This window comes from Halyomorpha halys, unplaced genomic scaffold (genome assembly GCF_000696795.3).
Source record: "Halyomorpha halys isolate HHAL.00 unplaced genomic scaffold, Hhal_1.1 Scaffold106.1, whole genome shotgun sequence".
NCBI classification, from domain to species: domain Eukaryota; kingdom Metazoa; phylum Arthropoda; class Insecta; order Hemiptera; family Pentatomidae; genus Halyomorpha; species Halyomorpha halys.
Window position 1 is genome coordinate 2,317,982 of NW_027111449.1, and position 18,346 is coordinate 2,336,327.

An 18,346-nucleotide genomic window follows, 5' to 3' on the forward strand; every position below is an offset into this window, starting at 1 on the left:
GGTGATGAGTTCCACTCCTTGCCAGTAAGCCAAAAAGTACAGTTAGTAAAGGTAAGAGGGTGGGTACAGCTTATTTAGTTAGATAATGGAGTGGAAATCATTAAGTACAAAGTAAATTTTACATTCTATGGGTATTAGAAACCAGACATATCCGCCAAATTAGCGTGAACAAAAAGGAATATTAGAATGGGTCTTTGTTGCTTTAGGGGGTTTAGACAAGTCTTACTGGGTTGATACTCTCCACACACACTAAAACTTTAAATAAATCTATATAGATAAAACATATATTTAGCAAAATTAAAAAAATAAATACCTAGACGAAATTTGGTTTTAGAAGCCTGTTAATAATTTTTTATAAAATATTTGATCCTGGAGTGAGAATATATTTCTATCCCAAAACAGACTAGAAGAAAATGGGATTTTATGGGAAGACCTGGGATATTTGTAGGCTAAAAAGAAAACCCTAAAGCCTTTAGTGTACTTTTGTCTAATAATATAAACTATAAAAATAAAATCTTTAGTAAAGAAACGTTAAAGGTATTATTCTATTGTTCTTAACAGCCAAAGTGGTAATGAAAGCCATGTGAGTGGACACAGCTTTTTTCAGTGATAAAGAGAACTTAAAAGTAAAATTATGACCGTATATATTTTCTACACGAGAAAATAATAATGAAATAAAATAAAACAAATATTCACAAGCAGTGGTTTTATTACTCATTTATTAAAATTTCACAGATGAGGAATCAAATGTTTGCCTTTGGCCAAACTTTATCATCAAAGTTAACTACTTAACACAAATTCAAAAGGAAACTATCGAAGAAAATCAACGAATTATCCATACTTGAAACTACACTTAAAAAAAAGAAATAACATAGAAATACTTACAGAAGTAAATAAACAAATATGATTTAGGAATGTCAGGCTTAATTTCATAAAATACTAATATAAATGAAGTTAAAACTAACTTTTTATGAATTTTACCAAAATGTTGTAATTTTTTTATACCAATATGTTTATCGATTTAAGCCAAACAAGTAAGCTTACAAAAAATTATATCCCACTAAAAACATACAATAAAAATGTAGTTTTATACATAAAATTTCTCCAATTTTAAATTAAAACGGTTAAATACATTTTATGTAAATATTGAATAATGTGAACCAACGTCATTAAGCAAACTATACAAGGATATAATATATACAACTATATGTACAAAAACGAAACAACACAGCCAAAATATGTCATCTAATGATAAATACAATGGCTGGTATGAAGAACAAAAATAAATGTAATACCTAACCTTAAAAATCTGGAATCATAACACAAGCATACAATACAATATGTATAAATATATACCAATTTTCATATAACGAAATAAACATGGGTTTTTTATAAACTACTTTACATTTTTTGCTTTTGAATTTTTTTAATTAAATATATTTATGAAAATTATTGATTTATCTGCCTCTTACATTATTTGCTTATTGTGAACCACATTAGTAAAATACTCTTGCTAGCCTAAATCATTATAGGTCTCTCACCTAATATAACAGAATTAAAATAAATTTAAAAATGTCCTCCTACGTAATGACATAATCTATAATAAACATGTACCATATATAAATTTCAAAATTTAAAGATTATTATAACCTTTCACACAGCTTAAGTGTAAATGTAGTTCATCATTCACAAAATACCACATACACTCAGACTTTTCAAAACTGCAACTAATACAGCAGAAGGTAAAACAGTCTCATTATCTTCCAACCACCCCAATGACAATATTTGGTTATTCCAGTTCTCGCATTGCAATCTAATCTTAAAATAAATTATACACAATGTTTATTGAGTTCTAAATCACAATCACAAATAACTGGATATTTAGCAAAAAATTAATAAAAATTTTATAAACACAAAAATTTTGAGACAAAAGAAATAAAATTACATATTAAGAACAGATTTAAAGCAGTCACCATCTATATTCTTAAATAAAATAAATAAAAACTTTCTTTCTTTAAAAAGGAATATCATGACTAGTTTTAATTAACTCTGTGCTTGCATACATATGTAGGTATATGTGCATTAACACACATACTCACTCATTACATTCAATAAACCTGATTGATAACAGAATAATAGAAAATATGTACTATTAAAATTTAAAGAGGATTAAGGCAGCTCTTGGCAAATGTTACAGAATACCATAACATTTAAAAGAACTATTCACATTTTAAAAGCCAAACAAATAAGGGCTGCCAATTAAGTTGCTTTTATCAAAGACATGAACATTTTTCAGAGATTCTTATTAAATGTACATAATAAAACAAATATAACAACGCAAACTGTTTAATCACGACTTGCACCAATGATAGTAAGTATATACAGGAACAAGTTGACTATATCAAGATAAAGGTTCAATGCAGCAAAAATGTATTCTTCAGGCGATATGGCATATTTATGTTTTCCTCCTAGCATTATCTGTGTGTCGTAGATGATATATATAGAAAACAGCAAGGCTCCAAAAGATGCATAAATAAGAGTGATAATTTTCCCATGCCAGAAAATAGTTATTATGCCAAATATCATCAATATAAGTGCAGCAACAAACAGGACACCACCCATCATAGTAAAATCAATCTTTGTTTGGAAAGCAAACAGAGTAAGCCCAAGAGTGACAACTGTGCAAATTAAAACTGCCAGAAATACCTAAATAAACAAACAATATATATATATCAGAGACATATTAGAGAATAAAATTAATCAAATATTACTAGATAATATTGTAACTCAATGCATAAACTTTGGTATTTAAGGCTAGATACATTTAATCATTCTTTTTTTTTTTTTTTTCAACTATCGTTTGTCTGATATGTACATATGGGATGATCGCAAAATATAATTTGCCAGTAATCGTCAGTCACAACTTTTTTTTTTGTAAGGTAAAAGATTTCCCAAAAAAGCGTAAGGACTCTAGCAGCTTCCTAATATCCCACCCATCACGTAAGAATATGATTTACTTTTCGCTGTGCATTGTTGGTGCACTTGGCGATCATTTAATCTACTAGATGAATTGCGTTTCATAGCACTACAGATTTTTAAAATATTTTTTATTTACTTACAATAATTGTATGCTAACGTTGACAATATTTTTTCTAATTTTCTTTATAATCTTTCAGATTGATTGTGCCCAATTATGTCCTCTAAATATTTGTTATGTGGATTATTTATGTGATTATGAAAAAATAACATTTTAAAACACAAATATTATCATTTATAAGTGAAGAGTTAAGTAAATCAATCATTTCCTTAAGCCTAAAAAGAATTAAATTTTTAATTTCACAGATGAACATTTTGGGATTTCAATTATGCCTGACCGAGTGTTAACTACATTGACCATTTTTTCAGAAAATTATCTAAGAGCTATACATTGGAAACATGTTGAGTCCAATCTCTAAGTAGTTTTGTTGTGGGATGAAATAAAATTAGATCAATTTTCTCATCATTATCAACAGGGTATCTTCGTCCCAAAGAAAGTTATATTAAAAGTAAAGTACCCATTTTTGAGTTTTTATAGGAACCGCAAGAACCTCAGCAGGCACTAACAATGATTCATTCAAATTTGTAATGTGAATCAGTCCAGGAGATCAGCTGACATAAACAATATCATCGGTACTTAAATAAACAATAATCCAAAGTTTTGTGGATGTATTGTCCAAATGAGCTTGTCAACATTGGTGTGTGCTTAAGTTGATCTCATTCAGTCTGCGAGCATTATTTTCTACAATCTACCAATCTTTGTTATTGGTGATAGCTCATGAATGATCTTAGATTCTAATTAGAATTCAAATTACACGCCATTGGAACCCAAAAATTAAAGTATATCAGAAAAACTCTACACCAAATTCTATATACAACTCTCATAACTAAATGGTTTAACCGCAGAAAAAATTGATTAAATGCACTAAACCTTGTTTCTCCATTGTATCCAGTATAGTTACACTTTTCATTACAGAATTACGTGAAGAATGTAATGTAATTCTAAAATAAAACTTTATAAACAAAAGTCAAAATAAAAGAGAAGATAAATATTAGGTAGATTTTTTTTTTTTTTAAATGCTCATTATATAATATAAACAATGATAATTTAATTTAGGAGTTTATACCTCTTCTTTCTTGAATGTAGCTGTCGCGCAACCAAGTAAGAAACTTTCAGCAAGTGTAAAAACAGAAAGAAAAATGAAGTTCATGGGTGCTTTTCGTCTAACTTCCCCACAGCAAGCCATAGATAAAAGGCAAACGAACATCAGAATAAGAGAAATCCACCTGAAAATATATAAAATAATAGGACTGATTAGAAATTACAATAAACTTGGTCAATTACATTAAACAATGTCAGAATATCTATTAATAAGGAGAAAGTATCTAATTCAACTAATACGTATCATCAACCAAAATCATACAATTAATCATAAAAAGTAAAATTAAGTGTCACAATTAAACAAAAAAAAATTTGGTAAACATATAAATGTAATCAAATCTATTAATTAGTTTTATCCACTCATAAATAAGGGATGAATTTAATTTACCAGAGAGCAGGATGCTGAGTAACATACACTTTAGTGCCATCGTGGAATGTAAATAGGGCAATGAAAGCGAGAGTTACTGTGAGTTGTACCATCAAGATTCCATACACTTTCCTAAAATAAAATAAATGAAAGAAAAAAATTAATTGCATATAAATATATTTCTTTTATTAGAATAGCAAAGACAAATTTAGACTCCAATTAAAGTAAATCATTGGTGGTGTTACTAAGTGATCTCTAGGAGAACAAATTTAGACTCCAATTAAAGTAAATCATTGGTGGTGTTACTAAGTGATCTCTAGGAGAAAAGAAGGAAGAGGTAAGAGAAAACAACATGCTCAATGAACAGATGAACAAGAAAAGAACTATTTAAAATGGTTGAGAAAGACCACTTAAATTTTAATTTAGGTCATTCTATTCTTGAACATTTACACCTTCAACTCCTGAGAAGTAAAAATTCAAGTTATTGTTGAAGAGATAACTAATAACTAAAAAAGAAAATTTTAAATTTTTCATGTAATTATCAAGTTAAAAATCAATACTCTATAAATCAATTTTTGTCCAACTTGTTCAAGAAATCAGTGCATAAAATAAACCAGTTCTTCAACTTCATATATTAGAATAGATTATAGCTCACAATTGACTAATTAATACAAAAAAACAAACCATATTATACCTAATGAATCCAAGCCGTATTGACTTGTCACTGAAGTCGAATCCATGGGATCCCAAGGGATCTTCTCCATAGCTAGTTGAATTGTACATCCCTGCAGTGGGAGGTGGACTACCGCCAAATGAACCTGGGTAGCCTGCAGATGGATAGCCTCCTTGTGGATATCCTCCTTGTGGGTAGCCTCCTTGAGGGTAACCTGGTTGGGGGTAACCTGGTTGGGGATAGCCTGGTTGTGGGTAACCTGGTTGGGGATAGCCTGGTTGGGGATAGCCTCCTGGAAGAAAACCTGGTGGAGGTGGAACTGTACCTAAAAAACAAAAAGAAAAACTTATTAGTTTTTTTTAAAAATACTAACAAAAACAAAGAAATTATCAAACATGTTTTCTTTTAAGAGTTACTCACTTACTTACTTACTAAAAAAAAAAAAGAAAACAGTGAAAATATCAGTAATTACTTTCAAAATGTTGTGACACTAAAATTCTAAATCCTTCTAAACAATTTTACTCCATATAATTGGATATCTACATTTTACAGCAACTGACAGTGATTGGAGGAATTTCATACATTCTTTGTGAGATTTAACATCTCTCTGAGAGCTGGGACCAATATGATAAACAAGTTAAAATGAGAATACCACTAAAATATTATTTTGAGTTGAATTATCAGAGAAATGATAATGAAGAGAATGATAAGGTTGCATCAACTTTTGAAAGGAGTTAATCATGATTCAGAAATTATTAATAGAAGTTAGATATTATTTATAATTAATGGGATTATAATGCTGTTACTCTATTAAATTTAAAGGCCTCATAAACATAAACCAGTTAGTTATTAAATTAGAATTTAAATGATTCAATCAATTACTCAAGGAAGAAAAATACAGTCAAATAGAACTAAAAATAAAGATACTGAATAAATTTATCAATAACTTTAATTAGATCAATATTTTTTAAGAAAAACATCAGACTTCTGATTTCTTAAATTAAAAAAAACGAATTGAAGATAGAGTGAACCAAATGTCACACAACTAATTAACATATATAATTAAAAATCTACCAATGGTTTTGTTTATAAACATTTCTTAAATGAAATTTAACCAAGATATCAAAGTTATGGTAGAAAGGTCATTAGATAACCTCAAGGTCATAAGAGGAAAGTGGGACACTTTAATTATTAAAATACAAAACGAATCCTACATGTTTTAAACAAAAACTTGGACTTCCTTAAACAAACTAAATATGTAAGAATAAAATATTGTTATTTTTACAAATTAATATTGATGATTCTAAACAACAAAACTATAGTAAAAAAATACGGAATTCGCTTGATAATAATATCACTAACAAATAAAACAAATCACATAAAAAACGAATCGTTGGATATTTATAAATATAGGACTAAACGTCTAATAAAAATTGTATTAACTATATAGAATAACAACAAAATAGAAAACAATATAGCATACCCATTACTGGAATTCAGAATCTAACAATAGACCACCAGTAGTTCGATACAGACGTAGATGGAGCAATATGTTGCAAAACCAAAAACTGTCCTAGATAGAGAAAATATTAGGAGAGGAGAACCGACGTCGAAACGAACTAGTCAGCTGAAGAGAAACAACTGACTCACCTGGCCTTCACTCCTACGTGACGGCTAACGACAATTCGACTAAAATGGTTACCAACATAGTCATTAATCATATCCCGGATAAACCCATTAATTTCCTTATACAACATCTCGTGAATCGCAGGATAACTGTAGAAAAGAACATTAGCCACATAACAAGTCACAAAATTGTGAAAATAATTACAATTTCGGCAAAGGGAAATTTTTCCGAACGAGCCAACGAAATCAATTATATTTTAGTACTCTATAAAACGGATGTAATTATACCTCAATTTGTTAGTACCACTTCAACCTTTAATGAATAACAGTCGAGCCTTCATGTCTTTATTACACTTTTATTCATTTACTAACGAAATGTTTTTTAATTATTATGGTAATAGTTTAAATTATTTTTAACAAATATAGATATATAAGTAAATGATTTGGTAATAGTTCAAAAGAAGCTTCAAATACGGAAGCTCATTTTAATTCTAAACTCGCTTTACAGAATGCTACAGGTGACATCGGTCTTATCTCCACCTTAAGCGAGAGTTCCAACGACCACTATTCAATATCAAAAACTGTCAGAAGCATGCGCAGGACTACCAAATTCTTCATTGACAATATTTGAATTTTACTCATGTATTTATTAACAGTTTCATATATAGCTAATAATACCTTATGTAAAATTACCCAGAAGTCCAATACTACTAGACCAATTTTCTTTAATTTGACACCTAAGTTATGGGCCATCCCATAATAATTTTCGGAACTCGGCAATACCATATCCTAATATCACTTTTGAAAAATTGACTTAAAACGGGAAAGGGAGACAGACTTAAGATAGTTAAATAGAAAAATATTTAAAATATTTTAAAATTCCAATAACGCCTGAAATTGGAAAACGGCGTTATTTCTCATTTTTAGGTTTTGAAAAAAAATAATTATAATTAAATCAATACCAAACAATTTGATAGTGATAATAGTGATGTTTGTATTTATTTATTCTATTATTAATAAATAAATACAAACATCACTACAATTGCAGTAATTAGAATACAAAATTACCACTGCATAATAATGTTTTCTTAGCGCTTATGCAAATTATGTATAAGAGTTTTCTGTCGATTTCGTTTTTTCTTACGTGTTAATAATTTTAAAGTTATGGAATTGTTTTCAGCTAACCGATCAGAACATGCTAGATCCAAAGACAGCATGAGAATAGTGTGAACGTATCGTTCTTAGCTAGTACACTTCCATGTTTTTTTTGCCGTTACCTGAGGGTGCCGGTGAGCCGGGGAACACTCGTGTTGTATTTAGCCACGCTAGGACAGCGTTATGCAACGTCAGGCGTGGCTGGTACTTGGATGGATGACTACCAACGAAAACTTGTTATATCGCTTTTATTATTAAAACTTTTTTTTATTATTAATTTTTTTGTAAAGGTGGTGAATAATTATATTTTGAATATAATTTTAGAACGAATATAAAATTGTTGAAGCTCGTAGACCCAGAATTTAAAGTTCTAAAAATTTAATTTTTTTTATACTCTAATGTACGCCCGCGTGAAGAAGGCGATGCATAGCTATTTTATTTGACATCAAATAAAGCAACATGGAGAACCTGCCTTTTAAGTAATATTTAGGGAAAAATCCTGAACAAACTAATAATAAGGAGAGTTTTTACCTGTACCAAAAAAAAGTTGAGGTAGGGTGAAAAGGGCATATAGAATAAATTTGTGATTTGTGATAATAAAATTTAAAAAATTTACTGCATCAAAGCAACTACCTGTTTCAATTAATTTCCTCTGAAGTTGTATCTTAAATTAATATTGTTAGAAAGAATTCTCCATAAAAAAAAAAATTAACAAGTCATTGCTTTGATGTGATTTGTATTCGAATGCCAATATCTCAATATACATATTTGGTAGATGGATCCTTCATGCACCCACCTGCTCCATTGTAGACGAAGACTTCAAGAGAGTGATTTGCAAAATGTAAAGAATTCTTAATAATAGTATGTGAGTCACTTATCAAGAGAAGGAAAGATGTACATATGTATCTTAAATATGTAAATATTTAAAACATCTATTCAAGCTCATAATGATTGTTCAAACATCCTTTGACGAAGCCTATGAGCACGACAGATTGGAGGAGGATGTCGATAGCTCTCACTTATCACTCTTCCTCCTCTAGATGAAGATATGAACATCGCAGGGAAAGTGGAGATGAGGCCACTCCAAAATGTAGTATTATTATTATAATGTAGTATAGTAAAATCATCTTACAATTTCACACTTCTATAGGTATCTCTGGGGGGAGGGGAGTTGGTGTCCTCATGGACGAGTTATTTTGTATTTATTTTTTAAAGGAAAATGAAGTAGGTGGTATAACAATGATGTAATTCAAAAATTATGATGAATCGAGTACTAACTATTTATCAATTACAGAAGGTTTGAAGTAAAAATGTATTTTTACGTATTATGAATCCTAAAGTACTCGTATCGTATTTACTATCTAGAATAGCTTTGAGATAACAGTTAGTATTAACTTCCTCTAGTAGCATAGTGCCCTTTAAGCCTTATGAAACAATACACCTAAACTTTAAACCGACCGAGAATACTACACAGGCAGCGTTTTTTAATTTTGATTCCAAATCATTGAATTATGTATCTAATTAGAATACCGCATTATAATAACCACTTACATCCCACTTATATAAAAATTTAAAAAAATAGTTGGATGAACAATAAAAACCAATCTAACCAGATAACAGTATTTGTACAATTCTCCCAAAGAACTTGTAGGAAAAAAATATAGAAGTACATCGTTAAACATAGATAAAAAAAAGACTAATGCCTCGTATATTCGTTGGTCAATTACTGACTTCTCAACCTCAATATCACCTTGAATAGACTTCGCGAAGCTTTGCAAACAAAAGGAATATCACAATTTCAACACGAAACTTGGAATTCCCTTAATGTATTACTGTAGTTGCTACAATAAATTAGCCGCTGAAGTATAAGATAAAACGCTTAAGGAAGTATTTAAGGCAGCCTGCCTGAGATATTACATCGCATTTTTAATAAAATCGATTTACCAGAAGATATAATCGACTTTATCATTTTTTCAAAAGTTGGTATAAAGATAGGTTGGCATGGCGTTCAGCTGACGAAGTGAAGCAACTTTTTTTAAATCCCACACTGTGTCGAACCTATAAATTAATAAATAAATGTTTACTTAGCTTTAGCTGCTATTATCAAGCAATATGCATCTATAAATTGATTGCTATCTTATAAGAAATTTCCTTTAGATTCCATTGATGGTCAATAAAGTTGATAAATATTTATATTTTCAAGGGGAAGAATTTTTTTGGAGGAGAAATCCATCTAATGAATGTATATACAACAGATCGAGGTAGGAATATGAAGTTGGTGGGACTGAACTACATTTTTGTTTTACCATTTCTTTCTCAATTACTGACATTCCCTCAAATGTAAATGGGTTTTTTCGGAGGTAGAGGATTAGTTATCTTTTAAACATTTGGTTAGGTGGAACACTTTTCTTGATTAGGAGCGATAATATTAAGAAAAGTAATAGCAAAAACGGATCAGTATTTCGAAATTCAATGGTTCTAATAGCATTTTAACAATTCTGAATATATCGTCATTAAATCCTAGAAGCTTATGAAATAAAAGGATGGGATAAGATATTCATTTATTTAGACCACATTATGCTGAAAAGAACTTAAAAAAAGGTCTAAATTTAAATGCAAATAAAAATTAACAAATAAAATCATAAAAAATGATTACTTCACCTTAAGCATATTAAAGGACTATAATTTTACACAAAGAAGTATATTATGCATATTTTTTTTAATACTAAGCTATTACTCATTTTTGTGGCATGGTTCCGTATTCAGGACTCGAAGTTAGTTCATAGATGTTATGAATAAAATACTGTAGAATACCGGGAGGGGGGAAAAGGAGTTGGATATTTTCTACTGAACAAGGAGTGGTAGGAAAGGAATAATAATATAGTATTAACTCAAACTTCGCAAACCAAAGGGTTGCTTCTTTGCTTGCAGAATGTGGTTCATTTAGTTAGTACTTAACGCCCAAAAAAAATCAGAAACAGCAAGACCTGTAGAAATGTTACACTAGCACGAAACGGAAGGAAATGGAAATTTTACATTAATTACAAGAGATGTAACATTCTAAACTCACCAAGATGGTAAGACTTTACACTAGTACTGTCCATTTACAGGGTACAAAACAAACTTGTTACGTGGATTTCATCAGATACAGTCTTCACGACGGAAAAACTCCAATTAATAAAAACAATAGAGCGGAGGGGAGGCACAATGGGACGTTAAAATTTAATGCCGATACTTACAACCAAGACAACTGTTTCAACGTTACGTACACGTGATGTGCAAGGCATATCAAATCATGTTTGGAGTTAGGAAAAGTTGCCCAAACCAAGAAAGGGACGTCACAAGTCGGGAAATGCTCAAAAATGTTGAGCATAATCATTATCAAAGATTTTTAAATAAATCCCATGTTATACACCTATATTCCAAAGTACTAAAATGTTCGACTTCTCGAGTAGTCGACATTTATTAAGGAAAATGATTTACAGGAGAAATAACTTTAAAGAATACCCGGGGAGCTGTACCATAAGGGTACGGATATGGAAGTGAAAAGCAAATCAAATTATAAAATTTTTAATTGCAAAGAAAACATCCCATAAGCTGGTTACAGCTAAAGCAACCAACATGCATACAAGTAATTTAAACGATACTGAAGGTCAAAGGTTAAAGGTTACTTTACATTATATGTCAATAACAATACACGATTAATTAAATTCGTCGTATTTCAGCCCAAAAACAATTGAACTTGGCACAGCATCGAAAGTCATGGATGGATTTCATGTTCGTTTCATAAGACCTAGAATAAGAGCTAGGAGGTTTCGGATATTAGATAAGATATATTTTCTTCTAATGCCACATCAAGCAGCCCCTTTTGGATCAAAACAGTTAAAATTCATAATGCATGTTACTCTCCACTAGTCAGAACAATACCATAAAAAAATTCAGGAAAGGTTTTGTGATATACAAATCTTCTTAGCAGTTCTTTTCCGATTTTCCGCATCATCATAGCTCAACGAATCGAAAATTTGAATTGAGTTAATATTAAAGTCTTTTAGAGGTATTAAATTTTTTTCACCTAATCCATTTTTATGATTTCGCTCACCTCTCACGTCCCTCCAAAATGAGTCAGCGGGTTGAAACGTTTTAAAGTTAAAGAGTTAAGTGTCAGAGAAGTTCTTTTTGAGAATCAAATTTTTATCGTTTTACTATTTACTGTTTTTCTCAGTTTTCATAGCCATTAATTAAAAAATTACACCAGTTATCCAAACCAAATCTTAATCAAGATCTTAGTGACAGAGGTCTGGTGCTCACCAAGTTTTTTTTATAGTTTAAATTACGTCCTTACTATAATAATCTTCATCCCTTAATACCTCAATACTCCATTTCCATGCTTCTTATAACCCAACACCCAATCATATTCCGAGCACTGAGGATTTTATTTATAGTACGATATGGTCCTAATCAGAATCCCTTAAAAGTCTCGATGATGGTTATCATCACTTAGCAGCCCTAGAGTCGATTTAAAAAACTAGAGAAAGGTGAGGGCATAATCTATTATGTATCTAGGTATTCAGGTCGTAACGGTTCTTTTATATTCCACTCAGCTAGGTTTCACTCATTTTAAACACATCATCCAAAGCGTGAATGGGAGAATGACATACAAGTACGATGAAATGATGGATAAATTATTTTATTTTGCACCTTCCAATGGTATGAATAGAGGAAACCACCACGAAAAAGCAAACTTGTTATATTAACAAGATGGTGGTTTCATTAACAAACAAAGAACCTTTCTCACGAAGAACTTACTGTTCTTATAACATACTTACTGTTGATAATAATATTAGATAATAGTTGACGATTTTGACCAAACTAATGATTAATTGAGTTATAAAATAGAACTGCGGGCGAAATCAGAGTTATAACATTAGTTATAAATAAAACTAATAACTATATTTCAATAGATACAATTTTAAATTATTAATGTTTCATTAATAAATAAACAATGCTCAATGTGATAGCAGGAAAAATATACTGATAAATATTGTACAGAATAATCCTAATAATTAAATACTTTTTGATGAATAGAATCAATAGGATACCAAAACAAATAAAATTCTCTACCTTATTGTCAACAAATGTTTCTGGAAAGTATTAAAAATAAATTTCATTTTGTCCCTGAACAGGACTTATATAGAGTTATAACATTAGTTATAAATAAAACTAATAACTATATTTCAATAGATATAATTTTAAATTATTAATGTTTCATTAATAAATAAACAATACTCAATGTGATATGATAACCTTTGACTTTGACGTGAAGCTTCATAACCATTGACATGACAGGATTGTGGACATGAACTGGAATACGAAGGTTTTAAATGTAAATAAGGGGCCTGCCATAATTCAAGAAGGATGTATTTCCAGGACCCTGTTTCATAATAAACTACAAACTAATACTATTAATATTGTACTTTGTATTTGGTACAATTTCACTGACTTAGATAATTCTGCCAGATAATTTTTTACTTTTAAACTTGTAATATCACTAATAGTCGTCCCTATTATGAAACAAAATGTATTAGTGTTAGTATTTTATAATTTGTGTACTTGTATTTATGGACTAATATTATTGGCTTTCATTATGAAGCAAACAATAAAAGTTAGTTTACAGAAATGGTGGAGCAATTTGAAGTAGAAACGTCTAGTGCAAATGTTTTTAATGGCTTACTGTATGTTTTTTTTTGGGTGCTGAAGTTTACACACATTGTTTTGAGGCAAATATAAGAAAGTAATTTTTATTTTACGCAAAAGGTTACGGTATATTAAAATAAGAGTGAGAAAATTACTAACAATTTTGAGGTGGAACTGCCTTAACAACGTTCTAAAACTAAAGAAAACAAATAATACAGGAGTAAACTGATTTCGTAACGCGAAATGAAACGGAAGAGGTGGGGGAAAGCAAAGCTGGGCAATTTTTATATTGTAATAGGAGAATAAGAGCTTAACAATACCGGCAGTGCCGGTTCGATTGAGTGGGATCCTGTTATATTATATAGATATGAGCTCTTATTACAATATAAAATATTTTTCTGCTAGAATTGACTAAGGAAATGGCTGTTCTATTCTAATTATTCTTTTTCCGGAACTAATATTTTCTTCCGTGAGCTATAAGAGAGAAGGCATGATCATTATTAATAAAATTGTAATACATTATTTCATTCCTAGAAGTTTCACTTTTGCCGGCCAGTCCTAAGAATGCCACAATTATTTTATGTACTATTAAAGTTTTTACACAATGGGTCAAATGAAAATGCGTAATAACTAATAAAACGTGTTCAAAAAGGGGTTGGGGTCTCATGCAGTTGTACAACAAAAGTTTTAAAAGTTATTTCTATAAATTAGAGGATTTTTTGGCTAAAATTGATAGAATGGTTTATAACCTCCAAAGTAATCTTTTAAGGTAAGGTAATCCTAAATCAAAATAGAGTTGAGAAAATCAAGATTAAAAATAAAGCAGTCCCGTTGAGGAAAAGCACATTCCTTTTTTTCTCAAAGGGACTGCTGAATTCCGGTGAATATTACCTTTTTTTCTTTACCAAACACAAAAAAAATTTTTTTTACACATTGTCAGATTGTTAGTTATATTCTATGATATTAGTAATACTCTAAAATATATTTTGTATTATCATAAGATACACAGGATTTAAGACAAATAGGATTTTAGTCCAAGAAGTTACAGAGGGGAAAGAAGAAATCCGCTTTAAAAGTAAACAAATATTCCCATTTTAGCTCTCGTAATTTGTTGTTTTCAGTTTATTGTCATGCTATTTTAAAGTGTTTCTTGAGTAGATTTCCTGTAGAGAACAAATGTGAATTTTGCAAACATTAAATTTAAATGAAAAAAAAAAAAAAGAACATGAATTATAGATAATTTTCTCATCTTTATTATAATAATGCATTATCTTTTTGCGTGAAAAGTAACTTTGCAAGTAATAAGGCAAAAAGTGAAAAAAACAAAACAATTTTTGAAGCTTTTTCATATTTTTATAAAACATCGAATTAAGCCACTAAAATTAATTACACAAGAACTTTCTTTTAGCCCCCTTTTCAGCACCCTTTCGCTGGAGTTGAGTGTTGAAATAAGGCAGGTCTGTTAAAAGGGGTTTTAGAAACAGTGGCGGATCCACGGGGGAGATAAAGGAATAATACACCTGAGTTCAAAGTATACCCACTTATGCCATACTCGTAGACAAATATTTTTAATATTTTGTTAAATAAAAATTTTATATGAAATTGCCAAGTAAGTGCAAAAGCGTCGCTAACCAATAAATAATTTTTGCTGTGGGGAAGATGGTCGGGGGGGTCAGCAAATAAACAAAAACTATTTATTCGAGCCAACGTTTCAACCTGAATTTCAGATCTTTATCAGTGCTAAGTACAAAAAAAAAAAAAAAAAAAAAAAAATTAGATAACAACCAGCGTTCTGAAAAACATAAAAATGTTTTAGCCCTGAAGAAGACTTGAAATTCAGGTCGAAACGTCGGCCTGAATAAACAGTTTTTTTTATTTATTTGTGTTTATTTACTGACCGCACCCCCCAACCATCAACACATGTTAATCTACATCATTATCATCATCGTTATCAAAACCTCAAATAATTTTTTTTGTTATTTTTATGCCTTTCTAGTCAGCCACTAGAAATTATAAATTGCAAAAAATGTAATAATCCTGGCCTGCACTACGATTATCCTATATTCTGTGGTCAACTCCATACACCCCCTCTACCCCCCTCCAAAAAAAAAAAAAATAAAATAAACTACATCTGTATCTTCCCCTGTTTAGAATCCACTACAAGTTAGGCTACTTCCAGAGAAAGATATAAAAAGGAATCGTAATGAATTCAAAGGCGTGCTTGTAAAGGGTGGATTTGAAAAGCTTAAAACCCCGCTTTGTAAAACGCACACAAGATAGAAACACCACTCCTATTCTGGAGACAGGAGTCAGTCCGTGGGCTCCTTGAAGAGAGTATAGGAGAGAGGAGGTGCCAATCGTTACCCTAAAAGTTGTATCAAGAATAACATTGATGGCAGATAACATTTTGCTAAGAGAGTTAAAATCAAGATGTCCGAAATGGACGCCAAAATATCTAAATTCCCTACAACTAAACTAAACTAACAAATTAGTGACAGATTAAATACAACTGGTTTATATTTTGTTTTTCCAAGATGTTGGAAAACTCGAATTACGAAAAAAGCTTTGAGATATTCAACACATTGCAATGTTTATCCAAGAAATGCCACTGCAAAGGAAATTATTAATTACTTCTGCTGGGGTCTTATACATCAAATTTTTTGGAGATTTAGAGATCAAAAAAATAATGAAACATAAGACAGAAACTCTTATAAATACTTTTTGGTGTACAGTAAAATTTAATGATAAGAAAAATCTTAGTTTAATATGGTAGAAGAAAGAATCATAAAAGCATCGAAGTTCTTTCTACGAAAGAGGCACATGATCAATGAGATAAATATCGAATTTGGTATAATATTGATGACTTGGGGACAGGCATCTTCTGCATACCTATTTATGGAGTTTAACTGACAAAATATCAACTTTAATGATGGACTGATTAATTTATTCTATAACTTATAAAGAAGTGACTGACACCTCTTATATATTCGTACAAATCAAATAGCCCACAAGATCTGATTTGTTAGCACCTGTGCCTACCAAACTAATAAACTAGATACTACTATAATTAGAGTATTTTCCTCGTAATCATAAATACTAGCCGGAATACGTAGACAGGTACAGAGACAGGTCAGTCATCGACCCACTGCCATAAAAAATCTATATTACGTGCCTAGATCCAGGTCACAACCAATTATTATTAGGGAAATGTCAAAGACATCCGGAGTTAGCAGTGGAGGAAGACATACATACGGCATCGCACACAACAGGTTTTCCTAACTGCACAGAATTGCATAGTGTGGATGAATTTACTCTAAGCAGTAATTTTTTTTCTGTTTTTATAACCTATAACATTTTCAAGTCCCATACCATACCATACAAGTATCAACCCACGCAAAAACTTCGAATGCAAAGGGTTCACTATTTACTAGGTACGCACTAAGTCCACTTTAAATTAATGTGATAAAATTGTTTTCAGTTCCGACAATACCACAGTTGGCGAAGGTTATTTATTAAAACCGATTTGAGAGACTCCAGGTTTTTTTAATAAAGAATTAGGTAGATATAATTGATGTTATTTTTTATCAACAACAATCACTGGCAAAAATTAAATGAGTAACTTTTCATATTCTAAACCGTACAAAAATGTAGAAATTTAAAAAATGGTAGACGAAGTATTTTCTTTTTGAAGGTAGATATGTATGATAACGTATTCATAAATATTCATTGCAGTTATCTAAACATATGGCTTAAGCACTTTGGAGACTTACGCAACAGGTAAGCAATCTCCTTTGACGTCAGTATAATTGTGTTGAATCTATCTTGCGTTGGTCCAAAAATATACAATAACATCACCTGGTTTATTTCTTTTTTACATCAAGGTGAATCAGCACATAGCGCAATTTCCAATGATGAAACATATTTTATGACTTTAGCAGGAGGTAAGGGCTATAATTTTCTTAACTGGATTAACAGGAAAAACAATTGCACAAATATTAAATTTTAATTTTAAAAAATTGGCCGATTTGCTAAAAATACTTTTGAATATTAAAAGCCATGTAAAAAAAATTGAATTGAGCAGACTTCAAAATTTTTAAAACTAAAAAAATAATATATATATTTTAATTCACGATTACTAATCACGAATCAAATAGAAAAGGAGGAAGTATGTAGTTACTAGAAATTATCCATTCTTCCAAGGGGAGGAAGGGTTGGTACCGTACTTCCAAAAGCCCTCATCCTAAGTTGTGCGAAATTGGGTTGGTAATAAATGGGTATTAATACAACATCGGCGCAGTGCAACAGAGCATCTTATCAGAAATAACTAATTCGACTAAAAGTATGGAATCTAGAGAAATATGATAAAATGTTACGGGCAAACTTACCATATTTTATGGAATATAGTAAGTATCAGGTTTTATCCTGAAATTGACTAAGCTAAAAATAAGGGATCCACGTTTAGTAGTAAATAATAAATTAGGGTCGGCTTATACTAAATCACTTCACAGTTTATATAATTAAAAAATGAAAATCGTGCAATTGTCACACATTTTGGGAGACAAAAGGCAATACAAAATTTAGTACAATATAGGATCAGAGTTGATTCTTGAGTTCGAAGAAATTGGTATATATA

The 18,346-nt window shown here is 30.4% G+C and overlaps 1 protein-coding gene across 4 annotated transcripts in view; it reads right to left on the reverse strand.

Moving 5' to 3' along the window:
• Positions 1–691: 691 nt before the first annotated feature.
• Lfg (Lifeguard) overlaps positions 692–18,346 on the reverse strand; it is a 25,391-nt gene continuing 7,736 nt past the window's right edge. For 2 of the 4 annotated variants that reach the window (XM_014415742.3, XM_067049477.1), the window contains 4 exons: positions 5,260–5,563; positions 4,587–4,697; positions 4,164–4,323; positions 692–2,706 (listed from right to left, as the gene is read on the reverse strand). In XM_014415742.3, the coding sequence (XP_014271228.1) occupies positions 2,347–2,706; positions 4,164–4,323; positions 4,587–4,697; positions 5,260–5,563 (935 nt within the window). In that variant the 3' untranslated portion in view covers positions 692–2,346. Of the gene's footprint in view, positions 2,707–4,163; positions 4,324–4,586; positions 4,698–5,259; positions 5,564–6,721; positions 6,878–13,323; positions 13,376–18,346 lie in introns of those variants that run through there. The other 2 variants (XM_014415743.3, XM_014415744.3) reach the window with 2 other exon arrangements.